General features: G+C 45.5%; 1 protein-coding gene across 1 annotated transcript; it reads left to right on the top strand.

Moving 5' to 3' along the window:
- Positions 1-955: 955 nt before the first annotated feature.
- ptch2 (patched 2) lies at positions 956-23479 on the top strand. The gene is made up of 23 exons (XM_015956967.3): positions 956-1335; positions 2339-2531; positions 10074-10263; positions 10348-10417; positions 10516-10607; positions 12464-12572; positions 12672-12758; positions 12887-13008; positions 13852-13999; positions 15243-15374; positions 15458-15613; positions 15835-15927; positions 16021-16146; positions 17047-17434; positions 17518-18042; positions 18488-18630; positions 18754-18934; positions 19024-19304; positions 19476-19613; positions 19926-20068; positions 22203-22608; positions 22693-23228; positions 23343-23479. The coding sequence occupies exons 1-23, from the start codon at positions 1186-1188 to the stop codon at positions 23344-23346; spliced, it is 4413 nt and encodes a 1470-aa protein (XP_015812453.3). The 5' UTR covers positions 956-1185; the 3' UTR covers positions 23347-23479.
- The last annotated feature ends 1810 nt before the right edge of the window (positions 23480-25289 follow it).

The following is a 25289-nucleotide window of genomic DNA, read 5'->3' on the forward strand; positions in this document are numbered from 1 at the left end:
AAACCAGGCAGCACTCAGGCGTTGACAAAAAATAAAAACTATGTGGAATTTTCCTCAATAGTTCTTTCTGTAGAATTTTTTTCTGCTGTAAGAAACCCCATCATCCTACTTTTAGAAGCTTTTGGCCTCAAGAGGTGAAGCTACAGCTGTTCTCACAGCTGTCTGCTGCAAGCAGATCATCTGAATGTAAAAATGTCTGTCACAGATGGGAGCAGAAAGCCTTTTCAAACACGAGATGGCTCCGAGTGATATGCAGGGTGTTGAAAGATCTGCAAAACCCACATTCAGAGAGAGAGAGGGAGAGAGAGAGAGAGAGAGAGAGAGAGAGAGAGAGAGAGAGAGAGAGAGCAGGAGGAATTACACGTTTACATTCCAGTCTAAAAAAGCTGAATTAACTTTGCTTCTCCCTCTCTTATTGGCTGATGAAACTGAAAAGCTGAAAAATGTTTGCTGCAACATCAATAGATGGCATGTGTGTATCTGCAAACTGGTGTCCGGGCTGGAGCGGCGCGCACTGGGAAATGCGCGCGTGTGTGTGAGCGTGCAGAGTTTATTGAAAGAGTTCCTCTCTCCCCTCCCCTCTTCTGTCCTCCTCCCCCTCCCCTCCCCTCCCCTCCAGCCCAGGCAGCAGCAGCCTGGGTGGTCCCCCTCTCTCTCCACTTTGGTGAGCTGTTGCTTAGCAGCTAATAATAGGCGATGTTTGCAAAGTAATTTGCCTCTTCCTTGGCCAATGGGAGCCGGAGCACTTTTCCATCAAACCTCCCTTTTCAGGATTTGCCGAGAGGCGAGCTTCTCCAAATGTTACCGCTACGCGATCGAAGTTAGACTTGACACGGACGGCTCGAGACACACACACATATACACGCACACAACTCACTCACTCCCTCACACACGCACACACACTCAGAGAGGCTACTACGAACTACTACAGCTCCGCTCTGAGTCTCACGAACTCTCGGGACGAATGAAGACTGAAGGATCTTTACGGATTTCGGCGCATAATGTTGGGATGGAGTTTCGAGACTCGTTTGGCTCCACGGAAGAGTAGAAAAGCGAGTTTGTCGCCGGTGGTGCTGGATGCGCTCCACGTCTATGTTGGATTACTGTTGTCGCCTTTTCTGAACTCGCATCGACTCTGTGCCGCATCGCTCCGTGCGCCCCACGATCAGCCTCCGAGTGTGGACTATGGCCTCGGATCACGGGGTCCCGGGGGCCACCGGCGTGTTTGGAGACTTACCCCCGAGTTATACGCGCACCCAGCCGCCTGTGAACCCAGATCTTCTCCGGAGACCCAGCTACTGCCACGCTGCTTTCGCACTTAAACAGATCTCAAAGGTGATACTTTAGGCACAGTTTAAAGTGGACTGACCAAGTTGTCATTCAAGTCGTCTGATACAGATTTTATTTAATTTCTGGTGGTGATGAAAGAGAGCGTGTGGGATCTGGAGTCGGGCTCCCTAAGGATCTGTTAAATTATGAATTGTTAATTTCGCTGTTTCTGAACTTCTCATTCATTTTTGTTGGTTGACGGGAGTGAGCAGAGGGGTTTGTTCCCTTATGTACGCGCTGTGCGTGCTTTCCTGGCTTCCTACAGCCGGCGGAGAGCGCACTGGCTCGGGATCTGTTTGGAAATGTGGTGGGTCTTGTAGAGGAATTCACTGATTGAGTTTGATCTGACAAAGCATCTTTGGACCGCCCGGATGCTTGGACGTGTTTCAGCACTGCCGAGAAACCACAACAGCAGAGCAATGTCCTCTGCAGCAGTGACATTTGGAGCACACAGATTTAGACTGTTAAAGCTACTAAAATACAACTAAATAAGGGTTAAAAGACAATTTGCATGATGATTTTTTTGCAAATCGTAGTTGTATCAGTGATAAAAAATATGTTTTACAATAAAATAGACAGTGCCTTAACATGGTTATACATTAAACTTTGGTCTAGCAAAAAGAATAATTCAAAGAGTTCTTATAGGAGGTAATTGATTTATCCTTCAGATTTTTTTATTCCAAGAGCTTAATTCTCTTTTTATACATCATAAGCAGAAATCACAGCTGGGCCATTTGTGACTCCAAAAGGAGACAACTTACACAAAACAGAACATTTAAGGTTATAAATCTCAAATCCTGCCTTATAAAAAGCATAACTCTACCTTTTACAAGCACATCCTGTAAAATAGTGGTCTGATTTTATATTAGAGGCTTGAATGTTCATATTAGAGATGCATTAATAAACTCAGTATCTAACCTGCCTTCGTAGATATGATGGTTTATTTACTACATGTTCAGTAATTCCACAATGATGTGCTTTCTCGCCCTCCCTCCTGCTTTAAATCTAGGGAAAGGCAGTAGGTCAGAAAGCTCCTCTGTGGATCCGGGCGAGGTTCCAGGCCTTCCTGTTCTCTCTGGGCTGCCACATCCAGAGCCACTGTGGGAAGGTCCTCTTTATCGGACTCCTGGTGTTCGGGGCTCTGTCTGTGGGACTTCGTGTCGCAGCCATCGAGACCAACATCGAGCAGCTTTGGGTTGAAGGTGAGTTTGAGAGAGTTCAGCTGTTTATTGAGAGAAAAGCATTCATGATCTGTAGATGTTTCTAAGTTCTGGATGCTTGCCTGACAGAAGCTCCTTTAATTTTTCTAACTAGAGTTTGAATGACAATAATAGCTGGTGGGAAGATGCAGAGATGCTACATTAGTGTGATCTTGTTGTCAGGGGAGGGGGTTTTCAGCGACGGACTGTTTGTCTGCTTGGAATCTTGCAAGAACAACAAAAAGATGGTTTGAATACTTTCTTTCTCCATTTATTGAAAAAAAACAGCTCCATCCAAATCAGTTACCTGAGTCTTTTATTTTAGATTTGGCTTTTTTCATTTTGTTCAGTCTAGATGAAAGTTTTTACAGTATTTGCCTTCTCACAGGTAGAGCTTCACCTGAGAAGCACAACCTTGTACCTGACACTTTTCCTTCCATACACCCTAGGAAAAACTTCCTACACTTATCTGTTACCCCCCTACGTGCGCACACACACACTCACACACACACACGCACGCACGTGCGCGCACACACACACACACACACAAACTTCTCATCTTTAGGTAATCTGCACATATTCCGAGGTGAAGGCAGCTTAATTTAGTTTTTCACACTGGCCAAATTCCTTTTAAACCCTCAGGCTTTCTGATCCCCGCAGCAGATGGACTGTGTGAATGGTTAGCCATCTTTGAGGGCTCTGACCCTTCCCCCCCAGCTCCCTGTGTGGTCCCTAACTATTCTTGGATTCCATTCAACAAGAGGCAAGCAGGCACCACCTCCCTAAACCCTCCTCCCTCCTCCTTCTCTCCTCACCAGAAGGAGAAAAAAAATATTAAGTGAATGCAGCTGAAGTTTACCCACCTGTTTTGCACGCTCTAAAAGCGCCGCAGCAGTTGGTGAATATAAACAGACTCTATGGGGTGTTTTAAGCCCACCGTGTCCTTAGAGGACAGGAACAGGCGGCTCCAGCAGGACCTGTGTGGAGGTGTCGCCAGGGGACTCCCACGCCGCTGGTGTCAGGAGAAGCATGGGGAGGCTGTACGCCTCACTTGCACAGGAATTTGAACAAATTCCTCCCGGGAACACCTTTTAAAGCATTCTGTGTAAATGCAGGTGATCACATAGTTTGTTGGGAATGCAAAGAAAAGCCTGAATTTGGAGGGAAAGCAAGAACAACAGATCTAAATTCCACAGTTTCCATTTCCTCTGGTTTCATTCTGGTTAGTGTAAAGCTTCAGGATTACCTCCTGGGCTGATTGGCTGAGTTGTCTTTTAAAGGAGATGTTTAGATGTTTGTGTGCCAGTTGTTTTGCTGTGGGGATTCAGAGAGCTGCACCAAAGGGTGGAGGGGCAGCCTGAAAAGGGAACGCTGTGCCTTTAAGAGGCTGTGGCCATGTTTCTAAAGTTTCTGCCTGCCTTGTTTTCCACCAATAGCCCATTGACAAAGCTGCTAGGGCCTCAATGGAGAGTAAAGTGGTTCGGTAACAAGGAGAGGTTAGTTCTCTCTCTGTTCCTCTTTCACACACACGCACAAACAAGGAGCAACACACACTCAGGCACAGCCGCACATGAGCCAGACAACACGGAGGAGAAACAACATGCACACGGGAGGGAAGAAACTCTAAATAATGTTTGAATTTTGTTTAAATGCATACAAAAGGCATATCTGGTGTATGAGGAAGCTCATCCAGACTCTAATTTGCTCAGAGGAAACTAGCTGTGAATTGACGCCATATGTGTTAACGCTCTGCCTGCAAGGTGTTAGGAGCATATGCTTCCTATCATATATTCAAACAAGAATTGACCCCTGGAGTTCTCACACTCACACACAAGTACACTTGTCGTCTTGGTCACCCCTCGCCCGGCTGTCTGTCTGTCCACCTAAATGTCCCCGCTGCATTCTTGCCTCCCTTTCTGTGTGTGTGTGTTTATATTTCTACCTGTGTGTGTGCCTTCTCTGTGAAGGCAGGCCACCAGGGCTTTTTTTAATTGCTTCCTCCCTTCTTTGGGACCAAACTCTGTGAAGCAGAGCGGTCTCTGTCTAGAAAGAGTGGACTAGAGAGAGAGAGAGAGAGAGATGCAACAGAAGATTGTTGTGTTTTCCACTCTCATCCAGGTGATTTTGTTTTACTTTGAGGATTCTTGTGCATCTGCAAAGACGTGGAAGGGTTTAATCCCCAGTCCTCACACCTGTGAAGGTGAGGCGAAAAGCCACAGTATCAGGCTGTTTAGTCTGTGATGGGGATTAAGACCAGCTTCTGGCTTAGCTCAGATACACGACCCATCAAATCACCTCACAAACAACCCTTCTTCAAATAGATCCGCTTGAATTCTGAATTTCTTTAATTCCCCCAATTTACCAGAGGAAAGTTGATCTTGTTTTATCTGAGATGACGGTGTGACCTGGGTCTGTATTGTTCGCGAGGAGAAAAGAAAGATCATAAAAAGAGGTTCAGGAAGAAGACGGGGATGAGAGGACACAATAGGGGGGTTGGGGCAGGAAAAGGCTGGAAGGTTTATTGCTCGCTCTTGCTTTTTTTTCCTTCTTTTTCTGGTATTTTTTTTCTTGTTTCACTTGTTTCACTTGAACTGCATCTCCTCATTTCCCAGCAAAGTGCTGCGGTAGAGTGTTTTTACAACGTTTGTTTCCCTTCAGCTTAAAAGTGAAAATTTTTCCACACTTTGTTTTGGATAATTGCTTTTCTACTGGTTATTTTATCTTCACAATGCGCCGCTTGAAATGCTTGTTTGGGGAAGGAGGAGGAGGAGGAGGGGAGACAAAAAGAGAAATGGGCTGTGTGTAAAAGAGGTGGTGTTTACTCTGACATCAACTAAACTCATCTTTCTTGGCAGGCTTTGGGTGAGGCATGACAGACATATACACAGACTCAAGCTGTCCAAATATGACGGGGCCTAGCAGTCGCACCACATGTGCCATAAAAAGTCAGTGTAGGACAAATGTGGAGGGGGTGGGGGTGCACGGGCCACATGAACGCACAGTGGTGTTGGTTTGGTAAAATTAAACAGGATATGAACAGATCAAAAAATTTATTGATTCGAAGAAAGAAAAAGAGACGCTGGTTGAAGAAGAAAAAAAACACCTCAGAGTTTACGCAAATGGGCAAATGCACACGTGGGCATTTCAGGGTTTGGAGCAGTCTCTCTAAACAAACCTCAGCGTGGCGCAGCAGGTAAATGCTATAATTCATTGGAGTGCACACAGCAGCCCAGTTTGGGACAGAGAAAGGGAGCTCTATGAGGCATTATTGGAGGTGAATAGTGCGCGGTGGTGCCCCCAGCTAGATAAATAAACTCCCAGCGTTCAGGGCCCAAGACCTCACTGGTAGAGAGAACAAACAAGACCAGAGTCAACCTGGGTCACTTCTAAATGTTTACTTCACCCCCTTCCTTCCATCCTTAAGATCAACACTACCTCATTCCATCCTGTCTCAACTCCCCCCGCCTCCATCCTAAACATACATCAATATATGGACCCCCCCTTACAAATAAACACCCCGAACATCAATAACCTTACGCTACACACATGACTTTTGTTTACGTTGTACAGGAAACACAAACAAAGTTAGAAAACTTGCATTTTATTGACAAACAATCAAATATTCAGCACTGACTTGTCTGGTTTTGCAGCAGAATTTTGACAAAGTGAGTGCCGAACTACTGAGATTTCAGCATTCCTAGAAAGGCAACAAAGTTAGCAAAAACAGGATAATAAAACCTCAATCAGTATGACGTGGCACCCTTTCTTCTCTTTAGTGGACACCAACTTTTGTCTCCTGTCCAGGCGAAAATAAAGCAGCACCAGTCACCTTTAGAGTTTGCACCATTTGCGTCTGTCTTCAAGTGTAAAAAGTAAAAGAGAGCGAGCGAGACGGCGACTGAACATTTTGTTGGTAGTTGGGAGTGAAGAAAAAAAAAAAGAAATGCTTCTTGTGCTCAATAAATTCATTTCTCGCGTGAATGCGACCAGCAACGTGGAAAAATTTTGCTTTTCAGGCAGGGAAGAATGTATGTTTCAACCACACATTAAGCAGTATTAGCGGTCAGTGGAGTGTCTAATGTGACTATTTTTCACAGTGGCCAACACTGGCCATGATTAGCATAATTAGCAGAGGCAAGGCTATACATATGGAAATAGAAAGTGCCTAAATGCCAACCGCGGTGGAAATTTATGTGTGGTGGCTAACGCCGCTGGCACATCTGAATAGAATGTAAGTGAAACTGATTTTTCATGTTGTTTTTCGCTGTTTTGATGGTTTCTGACTGCAGGATAGATGTTGACGAAGGACCTGCAGAACCGAATCTGACTCAGATTGATGATGCAGTCTTCTCGCGTGAAAGCACCAACTTAGATTTATCTTCTAAAATAACAGCACCTTTGACAGTTCACAAACAGACACACTGTATTTCTATAGGTGAGACACCAACGTGCCAGCGTCTCGGTCCTCGCCCCCCTCTCTCCATCCTCTCCCTCCCACAGTCGGCTTGGCCATTGTTTTACAAGCTGGGAAAGTTTTGGTCCATTTGTGAAAAAGCTCCTTTTTTATTCTGCTGTTTGTTGGGAAACATTTGAAAGAAATTGAAGGGTTGAATGACAAAAGGCTCTGCATTCAGTCTGAAGGATTGTGTGGAGGCAAGGCCCATCTGCTGGGAGCAGACCTGCTTTAGGCGCTGCCCTGGCTGGGAAATCCCGACTGTGGGGCTGGTCTGCGGACCTTGTTCCAATGGCTCAGCTTTGGTAAAGTTTAAGACATGGAGTTGAATTCTAACTTAAAGGAACTGTTCCTCTTGAATTGATCAAAACCTCATTAGTTTCACCATCAAGTACACGCTCTCGTGCTGGCACGCCGTGTAAATGAGCTAAAACTCAACCACATAGCAAGAGAAAACATGCATGTCACTTTCAGCCTTCTTCATTTTTGGGTCTTCCTCTGTAGCAGCGTGGGGCCTTTCAGAGGCCCCTTAATTCGGCTAATCTACCACACTGAAGTTTGAAGGTGGCCTGATTTGACCTAGCATGGCCTGGCACTGGAACCTGGGCTGCAAGACACCATGAAGATGGAACAGAGACGCTTTAAAATGGTCTCGATTTGCTTCAGGTTTTAGAATCCACGTGTTTTTTTTCCCCACGAGTTTGAAATATCTCCGTGTTTGGTTCTTTGGGTTTGAAGGGTCAGGTGGGGAGGAAATAATGGAGGTCAGTGGAGATGGGGTCCAATGTTTACCTTGGTGTTCTCACGTGAAGGAAGACACAAGTGATACATTTTTGGATTAAAAGCGACGAAACCTTGTCAGGACTCTGCTTCTCAAAGCATCTTTGTTAACATTAAGATCACTTTTCCTGCAAAAACACATCAATATTGGGATCGACGTCTTTGGAGTGTGGATTTTTTCCTCAGTTTGGCTTCACATGGACAAACCATTCATGTTTTTGAGCACGGCGTGTATTAAAATGACCCGCCTCTAGTGTGTTAAAATCTCAATTTTCCATACTCAAAGGAGCTTTCTTCCCTGGGTGGGAAAACTTCTGGGAGCTGTCTCTTTAAGGGTGTTTGAAACACAGGCTTGAGCGAAAGAGGGGGAGAGAAGGGGGCAGAGGGAAAAAGGAGTGAGAAACAGACAGTCAGAAGGAGAGAAAGAGGGAAGAAAAGGATAAGAGAAACAAGCAAAGGTAGGAAAAAAAGAGTGAGGTTAGCTTGGTGGAGCGGTAGCGAGCTGGGTTTCTGTGAAGCAGAGTTGGGTGGTTGGGGCCGGACCAGGGGCCGAGGAGCGAAGGCGAGAAAGAGAGCAGAGAGAGAGAGACGACCAGCTGCCTGTGTGGTCCAGATGGGAGGAACGAGACACAAATAGCTATAATTTACTTCAGGAGGCCTGTAATTACAGAGCCAGAGTCTCTCCAAGCCACCCAGTTACTGTTGGGATCAAAACCCTTCACTGCAGAGGTTAACATACGAAATGTCAAAAAAGGTTTAACAGATGTCAGAAAAGGTCCGCAAACGGAAAAGCTTCCATTTTGTACAAGTCGTTTTTGATTGGAAATGTGTGGGATTGAAACTAAGGAGTCATGGCGTGCTGAACATGTAATCATTGCGCTGCACTCGGTGTGATTTCCTTTTTTTTTTTTTTTTTTTTTCCTTTTGCAGGTATGATGACAGTGTGGAAATTATTTAACCAGTCAGATATGCTCCAGATTCTCCTAAAGCTTAAAGGATTCTGGTCCTTTTTACAAATACTTCAAGTAGGAATTCCATCATCATAAATATTAATATTAGTGAAAAAAGGTATACTCTTCTGGGGGCTCAGGGTTAGCTTTTTGTTTTCCAGATGCACTAACCTCGCCTACCAGAGGCCCTGCACACGTAATTAAAGCCTTGAAAGCGAAGCCTAGAAATTTTGGACTGTTTCTTCAAGGCCCAGAGTTCTAACCTGATCTCACACTTTAGCGGCGAAGCCTGAGTTGTTTGTTTTTCTTTTCTCCCCATCAATTATAGCGGCCTGTTCCAGGCTGGGGGAGGTGCAGGGAACGTGAGGGAAAGAAAAAGAGTGAGACTGATGGAGGGAGAGACCAAAGTAGTTGGCTTTAAAGAGTGAAAGAGATGCTCGAAAACAGGTAAAACCAGAACTGAGCACAACGCCGTGGACACAGACAGACGAGGATTTGGTTTTAAGGAGGTGGTCGGCCTTGTTTCCAAACTTTGCTGCGTCCCTTTTTTTTCTCCCCCTCCCTGTTTTTCTTTCTCTCTGGGGTTGTCATGCAGTGGGACAGCGAGAGGGGCAGACACGCTCTCTGTGATCCAACGCGGCATGTTTCATGTCCGCTTGGCACAGGCGCAGATCCCCCCGGCTGGCAAACTCTTTTCAGGGCAACCTCCTGTAATTAGGGGGCTGGGGTGTACCACACTGTGCAGCATAGCTCTCCCTCTCATTCTCTGGGTTTTTAAGCTCTTTCCAGCTCAGAACCTCTGAAATCCATATTTCTTTCTCCTCGTATCAGCTCACCCTTCTTTATCCCCTTGCGTCTCAATAGGTTCTTCCTTTCTTCTGCTCTCCTTTTCCGCTGTCCTCTCACTTTTTAGGGTGAACTTCTTTCACTCAAGACAACCATCAAGCGTTAGGAAGGCGTTTAGACGTAGATAAATGCACGTGAACAATGCTTTTCCATGAGCTCAGAGCATTTGAATCCATATCTGCGGCTCGGAGCAGCGCAGTAGAAGATTTCGGGGCATCAGAAAGCTGGTTTTGCTAACTAACAGGGCACATCTGTTTCGCAGAAGCAGCCAATGAGAAGCCGTGTTAGTCATTTCTCTTGGCGAGACACGGCCTTGTGTGAAGTGCCTTCAAAACCAACACTGGTGAAGGCCAAGGGCGTTGGTCAATATACATGTGTGTTCCTTTGTAAGTGTGTATGCATGGAGTGTGTATGTTTGAATCTCATTTTTGCACTTTGACTAGAAAGGACGTGTTTCTGTGCGCTTAATAAACGTCTTTTTCTCTTTGGTTGTTCTTTTTTTTGTGTGTTTTCTAGCTGGCAGTCGGGTGAGTACAGAGCTCCGCTACACCAAGGAGAAGCAGGGAGAGGAGTCGGTGTTTACCTCACAGATGCTCATTCAGACCCCCAAAGAAGAGGGTGCTGATGTTCTTACCCAGGAGGCTTTGCTGGTTCATATGGAAGCCGCTCTGGCTGCCAGCAGGGTGCAGGTGTCACTGTTTGGAAAGTACGTGGCAAGACGTTTCTCACATTTAAGACATTTTGTCACTAATATCCAAGTTGTGATTAAACTTTCTTTCTTTTCTAATAGATCATGGGATCTTAATAAAATATGCTACAAATCTGGAGTTCCCATCATAGAAAATGTCATGATTGAAAGGGTATGTTGGCAAAAAAAAGGGTTTTTATTCCTCTGAGCACACATTTCTCACTGTTTTGTCATGTTTTAATAATTTCTGCTTTCTGTTCCTGATTCCAGATGATTGACAAGCTTTTCCCCTGTATGATAATCACACCTTTGGACTGTTTCTGGGAAGGGGCCAAACTACAAGGAGGTTCTGCCTATTTACCGTAAGTCTCTGAATATTTGATCCAACATAAACCTTTGCGCAACCGCCTCTGTCTCATCCACATCAAGCCTGTTTCAGGGGTCCACAACTTTTAGTGCACGCTGGATGGAGACATACAGTTGGGCTTTCAGAGGTCTGTCAGTGGGTGCTGTGACTGACAGCGGTGGTCAGTAATAGAGTTCTTTTAGGGTCCAAGAAGGGGGCTGGAGGAGGAGCAGAGGGGGAGTCCCTGACAGGGAAATTCAAAGAGAGAATGTTAGAGGAGAGATGCTGCAGGAACGAGGGAGGGATGGAGGGAGAGGAGGTGGCTGTAGCAGCAACTGGGTGGTGGGTTGGTAGAACGGAGGGCGGGGAGGCGGTGGCAGTGGTGGCGGTGGCGGTGGCAGGGGAACCCTTTGGGTCAGACAATGGTAAGCATTCTTTCAGTTTACGAGTGAGTGTCCATCAGTGCAGGGGCCCCAGAGTAGGGGGGGGGGGGCGGCTTTGTCAGCTCACGGCTAACACTCGGCATTCTCATGGTAATGCCCTGGGCTCCCAGCTCCCAAGTTGTCCAACAAATAAAATGGGCAGCATTCAAGCCTCAAGTCCCCCAAGAAGGAAGGAGAGAGGCTAAAAGACAGCTAACAGTGGAATCTGGGCGTTTTCACAGATTCATGGTTTTTTTTTCTATCTCCTTTTTTCGGTGGAACAAAGTTCTCTTGAGAAATAGTCGCTGAAAGGGATTCCTTTTTTTTTGTCGTCAGAAGTGATATTTCAATCGAGTGCTTACTTTAGAAAGGATAGTTTAGATCATAGCAGATGTTTCTGTGCAGAGGAATTATTTGTTTATACATCCGTCTGAGCCCACGGTGCTGTGTTGCATGACAAGCCGGCGCACAGAAACAAACATGAACGTTCCCATCCTCAGCATCTCCCAGTTGGTTTGTGCGACTGCACCAGAGAGGGAGAAGGGGGTCTTTGATGATTCACACGTCATCCAAGCATTCCTGTAATCCGTACAAAGTTTTCAACATCTGTTGTTATTTATTAAGTGTTTATTACTGAGGGTTTTTTTTTCATGTGGAACTGAGTGGTGAGTGACAGCAGTGCTGATTTAGGGGACTTGTTTGAAATGTAAAAGAAGAAAAAGAGAATGCAATCGAGGGGAGACGGAGAAAATGGGGTTAGGAACAAAAAGCAAAGCAGCAATCTGGTTCAGTCAAGCAAAAACGAGTTGCAAAGGAGAATCTTTACAACTGGCGGAAAAAGGAGTCTGGCATGTGGGACTGGGGAAGAGCTACGTGAGCTCTGGAGATACTTTTGGATTATTTTATTCTATTTATGATCCCAAAGAACAGAAATGAAGCTTCGTAAGTTTCAAAGTCCAAGCAATTGAAATATGTGTTGTTTATTAGAATCATGAGGAAACATGCAAAAAGCTTAGACATCCCCAATAAAAGAAAATAAAAGTTGCGCAGCAGCATTTAATTACTCTCCTCCATCCCTAAACTTCTCTTTCTTCCCCCTCTTCCCAACCCGAGTCTCCCTTCCTATCAAGATGTTTGGGAGGCAGAGGTAATCATTATGACTCGGTGCAGGGCACTGAGGAGTGAGAGTGAACAGGCAGCCACCGAGCCTTTTTCCCGGGCTTTGTGGCAGCGTGAAACATGATAATAAACGCTATTTTATCCTGTATCTGCAGCTGGCCTCCTGTGTAGGTCACTGCAACAGAGAAACAAAAAAAAAAAAGAAGACCTGATAGATCCTGTGTACGCACTAAAGATTAGCAGTGAAGGAGTGAAGATTAGAGCAGATCTCTTTTGCTTTCGTGACCACGTTGCTTCGGGTTGTTGGTGACCGTGTGAGTTTTCTCTGCAGGGGCATGCCAGATATCCAGTGGATGAATTTAGATCCTGTCAAACTGATGGAGGAGCTAAGCCAGTTCACTTCCCTGGAAGGGTTTAAAGAGATGCTGGACAAAGCCCAGGTGAGAGACTAACTCATTCATTGACCTCATGAAAAGTTGTCTCACTCCAGCCATTTCTTCAGCTACTTCAATTTTTTTAACTCTGTGTTTATTCCTCAGGTGGGACACGCCTACATGAACAGGCCGTGTCTCGACCCGTCAGACCCAGACTGTCCTCTCAGTGCGCCCAATAAGGAACTAGAAGAGGTGCGTTTATGTGTGCAAATTCAACTTGAGTCCTTTTTACAAATCAGATGTAGCATGAAAGCAAAGCAGCGCTGAGCTAATAACAAATCCTGCCTTTTGCTCAACTCTTCTAATGCCTGTCCATTCAGAGTCCTGACATTGCTGGGCGTCTCCAGGGTGGTTGTCATGGTTTCAGCCGGAAGTTCATGCACTGGCAGGAGGAGCTCATCCTGGGAGGGCGGGTCAAAAGCAGCCAGGATACTCTACTGAGGTGTGTATGTCTTAAAGACAGAGCAGAAAAATCATGCTTTGCTAGTTTCGAGTGATTTCACATTTCATTTAGCCTGATGTGAGGTTAGGAGAGTAGTGAAATAATGCAATATTCACCAGCCAAGCAGATGGACAGTACGTTGGAGAGTCTGTTTAACCCCCCATGCACTGTGCAGACACATGCAAGGAATGCCTCGAAGCGAGGGATCGGTTTCCCGACTGACCCCGCTCTTGGATAGGCTAATTAAAGATGATTGACAGCCACATAAAGCCTCCCACTCCGCTACACAGGAACAGGGAGAAAAACATGTTTATCTGTAGCTGGCCCCGGTTCTCTTTATTAGAACGTCTCAAGAGTCGTGCATTTTCCTACTGTCATCAGCTGGATTTAAAGACATGGTCAGAACAAATGAAGTGACAGCACTGGGTCAGAGGCCAGACTGAGACCCACGCGGACTCAAGAGAGCCTTGAATGAAAAGAACGCTCCAGCTCCATCTGCATTAGCCTCACGTATTATTTGGTCTGATTTATGGTCACTTCTTTAACATTTCGAGCTGTGGTGCTGTTTGCTGAGCTTATGCTAAAAAAAATGGAGGACATCTGGGTTTGGAGCACAGAAATCATCAATCTAGATAACACCTGCTTTTATTTGTTTGCATTGGACGTCAGACAGACTGAAAAATCCTACAAGACACAGCACCAGCCTTTAGACATTTACAGAAGCTGAAGGACTTTTATTGTTCTACTTATGAGACAGAGTAGTCCCTATAATTAGCCTTATTTTGGGGCATTGAGGATCTCGATAACTCTGATTTGTTCTAATCTGGGCGATGTGTTTTGCAGTGCGGAAGCTCTCCAAAGCATGTTCCTGTTGATGAGTCCCAAACAGCTGTACGAGCACTTTAAAGACGACTACGAGATCCACGACATCAACTGGAACGAAGAAAAGGCCACTGCTATCCTCGAGTCCTGGCAGAGGAAGTTTGTGGAGGTGTGAGCAAATTTCATGCATGACTTAAAAAAATAGAGATGTTTGGATGAAGCTTTTTTTTAATCTTACACAGCTTTTGCTCTTGATATATACACACACACATGCTCGCTTTCTGTCTTATACACACACACACACGCATGCACACACGCACACACACACACACACACACACACACACACACACACACACACACACACACACACACACGCACAGGAACTTCCTCTTCAGTGTTTGAATTCCATCGGTCTTCAGCAGCTCCCTTGTAAAGGGGATCATGGGGCAGAACAGGGCACAAAGTTGTGTGTGTGTGTGTGTGTGTGTGTGTGTGTGTGTGTGTGTGTGTGTGTGTGTGTATGTGTTTGTGTGTGTGTGTGTGTGTGTGTGTGTGTGTGTGTGTGTGTGTGTGTGTGTGTGTGTGTGTGTGTGTGTGTGTGTGTGTGTGTGTGTGTGTGTGTGGCAGGGCAATCATCTCTCTCTGTCAGAGCCCTAGTTATAGGAACAAGCTGTTGCCGTGATAGCTGACACCCACCACTGTGAGGGTAAAGGAGGGAGGGAAGAAACTGGGGGGCATGTGGAAGGGAGGAGGGGTACGAAACTCCAACGTAAACTGACAGAGACATGAGACCTCTGCCTGACACGGTAAATGCACGAGCAGATCAGATCGAGACGGTGAGAGGTGCCTTGATATTTAAAGGTAGATGGCTTTCTTGGAACTCTTTGGTTCACTTCTGGCACAGAGAGAAGAGAGTAGTAGCCTGAAACATGTGATCCCATCCTTTTCACCTTTGACCTCACAACCTCTGGCATCTGTGCTCATTACTCCTCAGTTGTCACACACACACACACACACACACACACACACACACACACACACACACACACACACACACACACACACACACACACACACACACACACACACACACACACACACACCACACACACACACACACACACACACACACACACACATGCTGCCACATGTAAAAAAAAAACACGCACATTCACACTCTCATACTCACTTTCCATAAGGGCTTTTCAAAGCAACATGGGCTTTTCTTCATTTAAGGAACCAAATTTCAGGCTTGAACTATGACTGGTACTGTTGGACCTCAGTTCCAAAAGAGAACAGACATTTGATTGTTTCTTTTGTCTAACAAGTTCTGGTTTGTTTTGAATTGTTTTTTGTTGGCATCACAAGTTCAAAAACAAGGTTTTAAGGATTTTTTTGCTTCTCTTGCAGGTGGTTCACCAGAGCGTCCCATCCAACTCCACGCAGTCCATCCACGCTTTCTCGACCACAACCCTCAATGACATCATGAAGTCCTTCTCTGATGTCAGCGCTATCAGGGTGGCTGGAGGATACTTGCTCATGGTGATTAACTCGATCTCTTTTCTCCCAGTTTCTAAAATGTTTTTGGACAAAACGTGGTGTTTATGTGTGAATCTTCTCTCCAGCTGGCCTATGCGTGCGTAACAATGCTCAGATGGGACTGTGCCAAGTCCCAGGGGGCTGTTGGACTGGCGGGAGTGCTGTTGGTGGCCCTGTCTGTGGCAGCAGGTCTGGGTCTCTGCTCTCTCCTTGGTCTCTCCTTCAATGCTGCAACCACACAGGTACGATGCAAAAGGAACCACATGCATTTGGAATATGAATAGACCCTTAGAGGGTGTGTGTGTGTGTGTGTGTGTGTGTGTGTGTGTGTGTGTGTGTGTGTGTGTGTGTGTGTGTGTGTTTTGGGGGGGTAATGCTTTGATTTAGAGCCGAGAATTTGATGTTGACTTACTTCAAATGCTCAGTCTGACCCTTTGCCCTGCATTGATGTTTCCCATCCCAGGTGCTTCCCTTCCTGGCGCTAGGAATTGGCGTGGATGACGTGTTTCTGTTGGCTCACTCCTTCACAGAGACAGGAAGTAATATCCCCTTTAAGGTACTTTGGAATATCTCTTTTAGACTGCTTCCCTCTTGGCTGCTCTCCTGTCTTCCCTATCTCATACGTGTGTTGTTGAATTTTCCCACGAAGGAGCGGACCGGAGATTGTTTACGTCGCACGGGCACCAGCGTGGCTCTGACATCTATAAACAACATGATCGCCTTTTTCATGGCCGCCCTCGTGCCCATTCCTGCTTTGAGAGCTTTCTCGTTGCAGGTAGGTTTGGGGCGTTCACCCTCTAATGCATGCGCAGAGACACACAACAAGAACACAATTGCACAACGTGAGGCCTGAGGCTCCTTTGTAAATGAAAGAGATAACTTTAAAGGGGTGACACTGATTCAAGGGCAGGAAAATGTTTTGTTCCCTGTTTTAAAGGCGCTGCACCTAGAGGGCCAGCTTTGTGTGTGTTTGGGAGCGTGTTCTAGCATGCATGTGGGAGTGTGTTTGCGCGAGTGTATGTGCATGTGTGTGTGCATGTGTGTGTACTGAGCAACGAACTGACTTAGAGAGGCAGACGAAGAGAAAAAGAGAAGGAGGGAGGAGTGGATCAGTATATCACTAGCCCGTCACAGCGGTTTTCTCTGATCTGTGACTAAACTGTGGGTGGTCTGAAACACACACACACACACACACACACACACACACACACACACACACGCACGCACGCACACACACACACACGCACACACTCAAGTAGACGTACACACACTGGAAACCACAAAATAGAATGCCAACTTCAGAGTCTGGGATGTATGGGAGGGGTGGAGGAAGTTCTGGAGAAGGATAATGGTTTTGCTCAGACTCTCAACAGATACCCCCCCCCCCCCCCCCCCACACACACACACACACACACACACACCACCACCACTACCACCTCTGTTCTTCCTTTCATTCTTTCAAACATTTATTTCTCTTTTTGCTGTCCCTCTCTTCCCTCCTGGCTCACTTGTATTCTTGGTTGCTGATTTACGGCAGGGCTTGTCTTTACTCGGGGGTTGTGCTCCTGGACCCAAATAAAGGAGACTTTTCTGATTTTCCCAGCTGAGGTTGCATATATTACTCAAATTTCTCTCTTTTTTTCCCTTCTTCTTCTCCTTGCATTTTTCTCCCTAGGCGGCCATAGTGATGGTGTTCAACTTTGCCATGGTGCTGCTCATCTTCCCTGCCATCCTCAGTTTGGACCTCCATAGGCGGGAAGACAAGCGCTTGGACATCCTCTGCTGCTTGTACAGTCCGTGCTCCGATCGCGTCATCCACCTCTCGTCTCATGAGTTGTCGGATGCTGGCGAGCAGCCTCAAGCTTCCACGACAGGGGCGTCGCATCCACACCAGTACACAGCCGGTTCCACAATCACCACCAGCACCCAAATCACCACAACGGTGCAGGCGTTCACGCAGTGTGATGCAGCGGGGCAGCATATTGTCACGATACTGCCTCCAACGTCACAGATCTCCACCAGCCCTGCCTCCATCATCGTCTGTCCCACCTCACAGTCTCAAGGTATTACTCATACCTCAGATTCTTCTTTTATTTTATAGAAATGATGTGCCGAAGTTAAAGACTTTTTCATTCTCTGCTTTTAGCCATCTCGCCTTCCCCTACCACCACCCCTGTGTCAGACCCCTACGGCTCCCAGCTCTTCACCCCTACCTCCAGCTCCACACGGGATCTCCTTGCCCAGGTGGAAGACTCCAAATCTGGGAAGAAGTGTGTCCCTCTCCCTTTCCTGCACTGGAACCTGTCCAGTTTTGCCAGAGAAAAATATGCCCCTTTGCTCCTGAAGCCAAAAAGCAAAGTCATAGTTGTTGCTCTCTTCCTGGGATTACTGGGTCTCAGTCTGTATGGGACCACCATGGTGCACGACGGCCTTTACCTGACTGACATTGTGCCCCGTGACACCAAGGAGTATGACTTTATCGATGCCCAGTTTAAGTACTTCTCCTTTTACAACATGTACCTTGTGACCATGGATGGATTTGACTACGCTCGATCTCAGCGGTTGTTGATTCAGCTGCACAATGCCTTCAACTCCGTTAGATACGTGGTCAGAGATGACAACAACAAGTTACCACGCATGTGGCTGCACTACTTCCAGGACTGGCTTAAAGGTAAAAAAAAAAAAAAAAGGCATGACCAAAAACTTGTTCTCTTGGTTTTCTTTGAGAGGAGTGGGTTCGGGGCTGAGAATGTGCAAAGGGTGAGTGAAAGTTCACTCACAAAGTTTATTTTTTATTTTTTTATTTTTTTTACCTCCACCTGGACTCAGGGGTGGCATGGTGGATAGGTTGAGGTCAAAGGTTATCGTCCCATGTGTGTGTGTGCAAATGTGTATGTCCTTAGGTAATGTGTCAGAGGCTCAGTCAAGAGGAAGTAATAGTTAACAGGCCAACCGAGGCCAACTAAAGGGGGAAAAAAAAGAGGAAACATGATATTTCACGTTTTCAGCATTAGTGCAAATGTGATCTGGAAGTCCTTTCTGTTGTGATGGAAATAAAAATGGAGGTATTTATAAATAATAATTCTTCCTCTTTGGGTGTTTTACCTCACACGTAGGTCTTCAGTCTGCTTTTGATGCTGACTGGCAGGCAGGCAGGATCACCGCTGACAGCTACAGGAACGGCACGGAGGATGGAGCTCTGGCGTACAAGCTTCTCATTCAAACCGGCTCCAAGAAAGAACCTTTCAACTACAGCCAGGTAAGTAAGGGTCAGGACCTGCACAGAAGCTCTTAAAACAGAGAAACAGATGTTATTGTTGTGGGATAGTCTGTGGCTTCATGAAACACTGAATGCCCCTTTTGAATCATAACTTTTTTCTAGCTGACCACCCGCCAGCTGGTGGATGCCGACGGTCTGATCCCCTCAGAGGTGTTTTACATCTACCTGACAGTTTGGGTCAGCAACGATCCTCTGGGCTACGCCGCATCCCAAGCTAACTTCTACCCCCACCCCAGAGAGTGGATTCATGACAAGTACGACACTACGGGGGAAAATCTGCGCAGTAAGTGCTTTATCTTGTTTGAATAACCTGTGTGGAGAAAACACTTTGCTCTATGATCCCAATGGGATATTTGTAATCTCCCCTCGCAGTTCAAGCTGCAGAACCTCTGGAGTTTGCTCAGTTCCCCTTTTACCTGAATGGCCTTCGCCAGGCCAGTGACTTTGTGGAGGCCATTGAGAGTGTGAGAGCCATCTGCGATGAGTTTAGTCGCAAGGGTGTGCTCAACTACCCAAATGGATACCCCTTCTTGTTCTGGGAGCAGTACATCGGCCTCAGACACTGGTTCCTGCTGTCCATCAGTGTTGTCCTAGCCTGCACTTTCCTGGTGTGTGCACTTCTCTTGCTCAACCCCTGGACAGCTGGCATCATTGTAAGTCAACAATGCAACTAATTGGCTGCTGTTTACCCAATCATTGTGTATTTTTCTTCATTTTGCAATTTACTCTAACTCAGCATTATTAACTTCTTCATAACCTCCTTTTTTTTTCATTTGTAGGCTGCTGGAGGACTTGTTAACATTTTGTTTCCTTGTGTGTTCTAGGTGTTTATCTTGGCCATGATGACTGTGGAGTTGTTTGGTATCATGGGCCTGATTGGCATCAAGCTCAGTGCCATTCCCGTGGTCATCCTGATCGCCTCGGTGGGCATCGGAGTGGAGTTTACTGTTCATATTGCTTTGGTAAGATTCAGCATGGAGGTACAACACATGTGTGGGTTGTTAGGAAGACTAGAGCAGCTGGTGTTTTTCATATGTGTAGCTTTGCTAAAACTGTGGAAAATGTATTTTTAAACATAAAAAAACAATTTTCATCATTTTACAGCTGAAACTTTTGTTCTTTTATTTGTTAAATATGTGTGATTGCAAATGTAGTCTTTTGTTTGGTTTCTTAGTCAAGCATAGTGATACCCAGAACATGCCAAGCCCCACCGCAAACACGTTCTGTGTGATCGGAAAGATTTCCAACTTATTTCTCCCTCCCCTCTGCCACAGGGCTTCTTGACAGCGATTGGCAACAGGAACAAGCGCTCGGCGGTGGCGTTGGAGCACATGTTCGCCCCAGTGGTTGACGGAGCCATCTCCACACTGCTGGGTGTTCTCATGCTGGCAGGGTCAGAGTTTGACTTCATCATGAGGTAAGTTGTGATATAGAAATGTGTGTGTATGTGTGTGATTAGCTTTATTTGGAGGGAATCCCTGTTTGTGATGGAGGCTGCATGCGGGTGGAAATGTTACCTCCTCCCGATTTATGCACACATTCAACCTGTGACAACCCTGCAGTTGGTTCTGTCACTCCACACACACAATCGTGTGCATGCACGTGCACATGCACGCTCACATGAATGCACGCTTCCCCAACCTCAGAGTGCAACAAATGGGGAAAACATTGGTGGTGTGTAGCAGCTGCTTGTAAACATGGAAGTGTTCTGCTACCCACTGGGTGGTGTCTCTCTCCTCAACTCTCTCTCTCTCTCTCTCTCTCTCTCTCTCTCTCACACACACACACACACACACACACACACACACACACACACATACACACACACACACACACACACACGGGAAACTGTAAAAATTCCTATCATCCATTTGGCATTCTCACCCGCCACGCTCAATGCCGTAATAAAAAGTGGAGCTAAATTTGAACTGGTCAGCTTAGTCAAATGGTTTGCAGCCCACCAACAGACAGCATTCCCTCCTCTCCCTGCAACTGTCTACAAAGTTGAGGTCTTGTGTGTGTGTGTGTGTGTGTGTGTGTGTGTGTGTGTGTGTGTGTGTTTTCACTAGTTCATGGTCAAAATGGGGGGGGGGGGGGGGGGGATTGCTCCATGTTTTTAAGCTGAATGTGGTTTCGGCTCATACCCAAAACCACAGCCTTGAGCTCACAGGCTTCACCAGCAAAGTTTTCCTGAAGAAAGAGAGACAGAAGCAGGAGGAGGACAGGAAAGGTGGTTGATCGGTAGATAGTAGATAGATCTTTTACAGAACTGAAAATATAGAGAACGGAGGGATAAAAACCATAAGTTTGATCGTTTCTAAGGGGACACCAAAGCCGTTTTTGGCATACTGGTTTTTGTGCGTCAGAGGACGGGGTGAGACGGAGGGGCCTAGTCTCTGTTGGAGGTCTTGTTTAGCTGCAGTCGGGTAAACGGGGTGATCTAACACTGGCTAGCTGGGGAGTAGGATAAATACACTGCTGTAAACATCTCCTGGCCTTAACACACTGAATAAACAGCAGGCTCAATTCAACCCTGCTCAGAGACTCCATTTTCTCAAAACACACACACACACACACTCAAATAAAGCATGAATGCTTATTTGGACACATGCAAACAGAATACGGACACATTCCTGACAGTGACACTGTTGGAGGTCCCAGTGTTGTCTCTTTCTGTCTTCCATCCTCACCACGTCTCATTTTTCTCCGCCATGTTAAACGTTTCTGTGCAAAATGACAAAAAGGAAACCAAAAAGCATTTTCTTGTAAAGTGATGATTAATGGAAGCTGTAGATGACTGAAGTATGACCTTTGCCAAATGAGTTGTAATCATTTCAGCAGTTCGTTCAAGCAGAAGAGTGTTTCCACAACACTCCACAGCTTATTATCCATGCCCTTTCTGACTTTTTTCCCCTCTCGTACCAACATCATCTCTCCATTTTCCCTCTCCTTCCTTTTTTTTTTTCTTTTACCTTTTAAAGTCTGGCTGGTGGTTAGCATCTCTCTGTCTCTCTCAATGCTTTCTGTTAGTGTTTAAGTCCTCTCTAATTTTCTTGGGGAGCTCTTTCTTGTGGCCTGCCTCCACCCCTGGCCTCCTTGGAGCTCAAACCGAGATGCACACACACGCACACAGAAACACACACACATGAAAGAAATATTAAAAAACACACACATGCACACAGAGTGAGAGAAAGTCTTGTAGCAGCAGCACAGTGGCATCAAAGCATGCTTAGGTTGAGGGAGAGTCAGATTTAACCCTCCCACCCCAACCTCACTTCCCATGCCTTTGATATAAAAGCATTGGGCTTTCCCTATTTTCTTCCCTTGAGCTGTCTCTCTTCCTTGTGTGTGATCTAAGTGTGTACATTTAAAGTCGTGTGTGCACATGTTTATTTGAGTGTTTTTGCTCACATCAAACATCTGGTCATGTGGTCTAGCATAAAAAGACAAGTCAATAAAATAAGTGTGCAAACAAACAACATCAAGGTAAATAGAAATTGCCATTTTAGATTTACGCTCTAAAGGATGACTTCTATCTGGTTTTCCTGCAGGTATTTCTTTGCAGTCCTGGCCATCCTGACTGTTCTGGGAATGCTGAATGGTTTAGTCCTCCTCCCAGTTCTCCTCTCTATGATGGGCCCTCCAGCTGAAGTCACACCCGTTGACAATGCCAGCTGCCTGCCAGCACCTTCCCCTGAACCTCCGTTGCCTCCTCCAATGACCCACCATGGGTTCTACACAGGCCACCACAACCCGCCGTCGGCGTGTCAGCAAGCCTTTTCAGAGTCATCCGATTCAGAATACTACTCTGAACTGACCACAACATCGGGAATCGGAGAGGAGGATTATAAGTACTGTGATCGGAGTGCATTACAAGGTTTGCACACCGGCGTTCCTCCCGCAACATCACACATCCTGCTGGAAGCCAGCAAAAACCCCAGCTTCCCCAAACTCAAGGTACACACCACAAATGCTCTGGATCTAAACTTTGCAAAGTCGTCCAAAATTTATGTTTCTATCTCTAAAAATGTGTTGCTGCAGGTGGTGAAGCCTTTCAGGGAAAGTACCGTCGGTGGGAGGGTGGAACCCAAGTGCGAATTCTCCCACAATGCACATTCACCTCTCGGCTCCCAGGTTACCTGCTGGGATGGAAACAAGCAGGAGCGGCAGAGCGGTCTTCCGAGACTGCAGGCCCAGCCTGCTCAAAATGTACCCAGCAACAGAGCTCACTTTCCTGGAAGGACTCCTCAAAGCGGCCCCAGGCTTCAGAACAGCAGAGGGCCTCAGCCAAACAGGACTAAAGGGCCGAGCTACAGTCACAGCAACTCTGCACAACAAGGCTCTGCTGGGGGACCTGTTACCATGGTTACAGCCACCGCCTCTGTGACAGTGGCTGTGCATCCAACCTTACCAGGGGCGGTGTACCAAGGCTACATGCATGAAAGTTTTGACATGGACAGTGAGTTGGACTGTTTTGAAGCTGCTAAAAGGACTTGTGGAGACAAAACAAACTACTCTTCATGTAAGAGAGACTCTCTAGAGCTGCAGGACTTGGAGGAGACTCAGAAAAACACAAGGTGATTTTAGTTTGGAATTTTCTTCGGGTGTATAAAAACACATCAAGACAGAAAGTGAGGATTGGCTGACTCGTTTTTCATCACTAATCCATCTCTGTCTTATGTGTGCTGCAGGTGAACGGAGGATCCAGGCATCCAAAGCCTGCTAGACCCTTTCACACACCGTGTCCTCTCACGTCAAGTCTCTCAACCTGTACATAGACTACACACAGACAACAGAGGACTCACATCAAGGACATAAATCTATGATATAAATCTACGAGTATATATTTTAATACTAAAAACAAGGGAAGCTATTTAAGAGTACTGTATAACTTTGGGTATACTCTTGTGTAAAGATGTAAAAGATTATTTTTATGTTGGGTGGTTTGAATTTTTCTTTTCCACCTCGTTGTATAGAATAAGAAATGCTCTATATGTTTTCACAGAGAAGTGAGATCGTATTAAGGTATTAGGCTATTGAGCATACATGGTCAGTGTTTTATAATGATGTTTGTTTTGCTGCTACACTTCAGAATGACTTCTTTTAGTCAATTTGCCTTAAAAAGTGCAGTACCCAACCCTAATTTAAGGCGAGTAAATACCTTTCACAGTATTACGCTGTGAGAAACTGCATCTTGACACACTCGTCTGTGTGTTTGCCTTTCACAGCACGCAGATACTGTTCACCGGACAGCAGTAACCGCCGTGCCTTTCGTACGTCATTATCGCAACGTTTCAAGCTCAGTATTAAATCCTCACGTTGTTGTAAATGTGTGTTTGTCTTGTTCAGATGCAGGGGGAAAAAAATGTTATTCATCACCCTCTGGTTTAATGTTGCCACCATTCTAACAGCATCACACCGAACCCTGATCATGTTTTTATTTATTACTAAATCTGAGTCAGGTTGTCCCACCGTCCTCTGCAGTTTGAAACTACTTGAAGGGACTGTGATGAGTTTTTTCTTCTTCTTCTGCAGTTTCTTGTAAGCTCTAATATGGGCGGTGTTTATTTTTGTCACCTTGTGTTATTTTTGAAAAGGGAATTGTAAAATGCAAAGGGATTTATTTTATTTATTTTCACCTTTTTCTTTGCCGACTGCTTTTAGAGGTGTAAAAGTGCCGCGTTGTCGCGACTCGCCAATGTTTCCACACCAGTTGCTTTGACTCGCTTTCTAATTTCTCTTGATAAAGTAAAACTCACACGTTTCTTTTTTTTCTTTTTGTTTATTTTAGGATTCTCAATCAGCTCGCTGCACAAACTATCACACGTTCAGTATTGGTCTCGTCACTGCCAGGTTAAAACTGCAGGGATAAACGTGCAGATCTGTCGTTTTTGTGTCACAATTTTACTGGCAGCTGTTTTTATTTTTGTAAATATGAAAGAGGAGTCAAGTAGCTACTGCAGTTTTGAATAATAAAGCAATAAAAGCACCATCTACATTTCAGTCTGGCGATTTGGAGGTGATGTCACATCCTGGTGAGGGGGGGTTTGTGGGGGGGAGGGAAAGCTCCTGCATTGGTTTATTTCAAAAGAACTGTTAATGTCATGCCATATAAATTATTTATAATAAAATTTTTATTTTTGTAGTTTGTACAGATGCTAGTATGTAGACTGAAGTTCTATTTTTAAAGAGTAAATATATATTATATATATAAATATATATAATTATATCTATTTGTTGCTGCGTTTGTTCAATTATTTTTTTGTTTGTTTTTTTTTTGGAGGGAGGGGATGACTACAGATGACTGCAGAGGCCCTTTGTTGTTGTTTTTGTTTGTTTGTTTGGAGCAAAGGGGGCAGTATGAGGACAATGAAGGAGAAGGTGTGTGTAGGAAAATGTTACACCATTTGTTTTACTCCTTCCTTCTTCATTGTCATTTTAAGATGTTCTTGTCCACGTCTGAAACACTGTGACTTCTGAAAACTATGCTCAAGAAAAACTCATATGTGACCGTGATGTTCCCTCACCTGTTATAGAAATTGAACTAACAAAATAAATTCAATGAAAATGTGATTCTTCTCATGTTTGCCTTTGTCTGAGTGTGTGTTTGTTGTATTGTTTTATCTTGGAAAGGCTAA

Source organism: Nothobranchius furzeri, chromosome 11 (assembly GCF_043380555.1).
Source record: "Nothobranchius furzeri strain GRZ-AD chromosome 11, NfurGRZ-RIMD1, whole genome shotgun sequence".
NCBI lineage: Eukaryota > Metazoa > Chordata > Actinopteri > Cyprinodontiformes > Nothobranchiidae > Nothobranchius > Nothobranchius furzeri.

Bases quoted from the DNA above. Each gene is read 5' to 3' on its own strand.
- ptch2 (XM_015956967.3), top strand. From the start codon at position 1,186: ATGGCCTCGGATCACGGGGTCCCGGGGGCCACCGGCGTGTTTGGAGAC. The intron at 14,000-15,242 runs GTGTGAGCAAAT...CTTCTCTTGCAG, and splicing joins GGCAGAGGAAGTTTGTGGAG to GTGGTTCACCAGAGCGTCCC. The intron at 19,614-19,925 runs GTAAGATTCAGC...CCTCTGCCACAG, and splicing joins TTACTGTTCATATTGCTTTG to GGCTTCTTGACAGCGATTGG.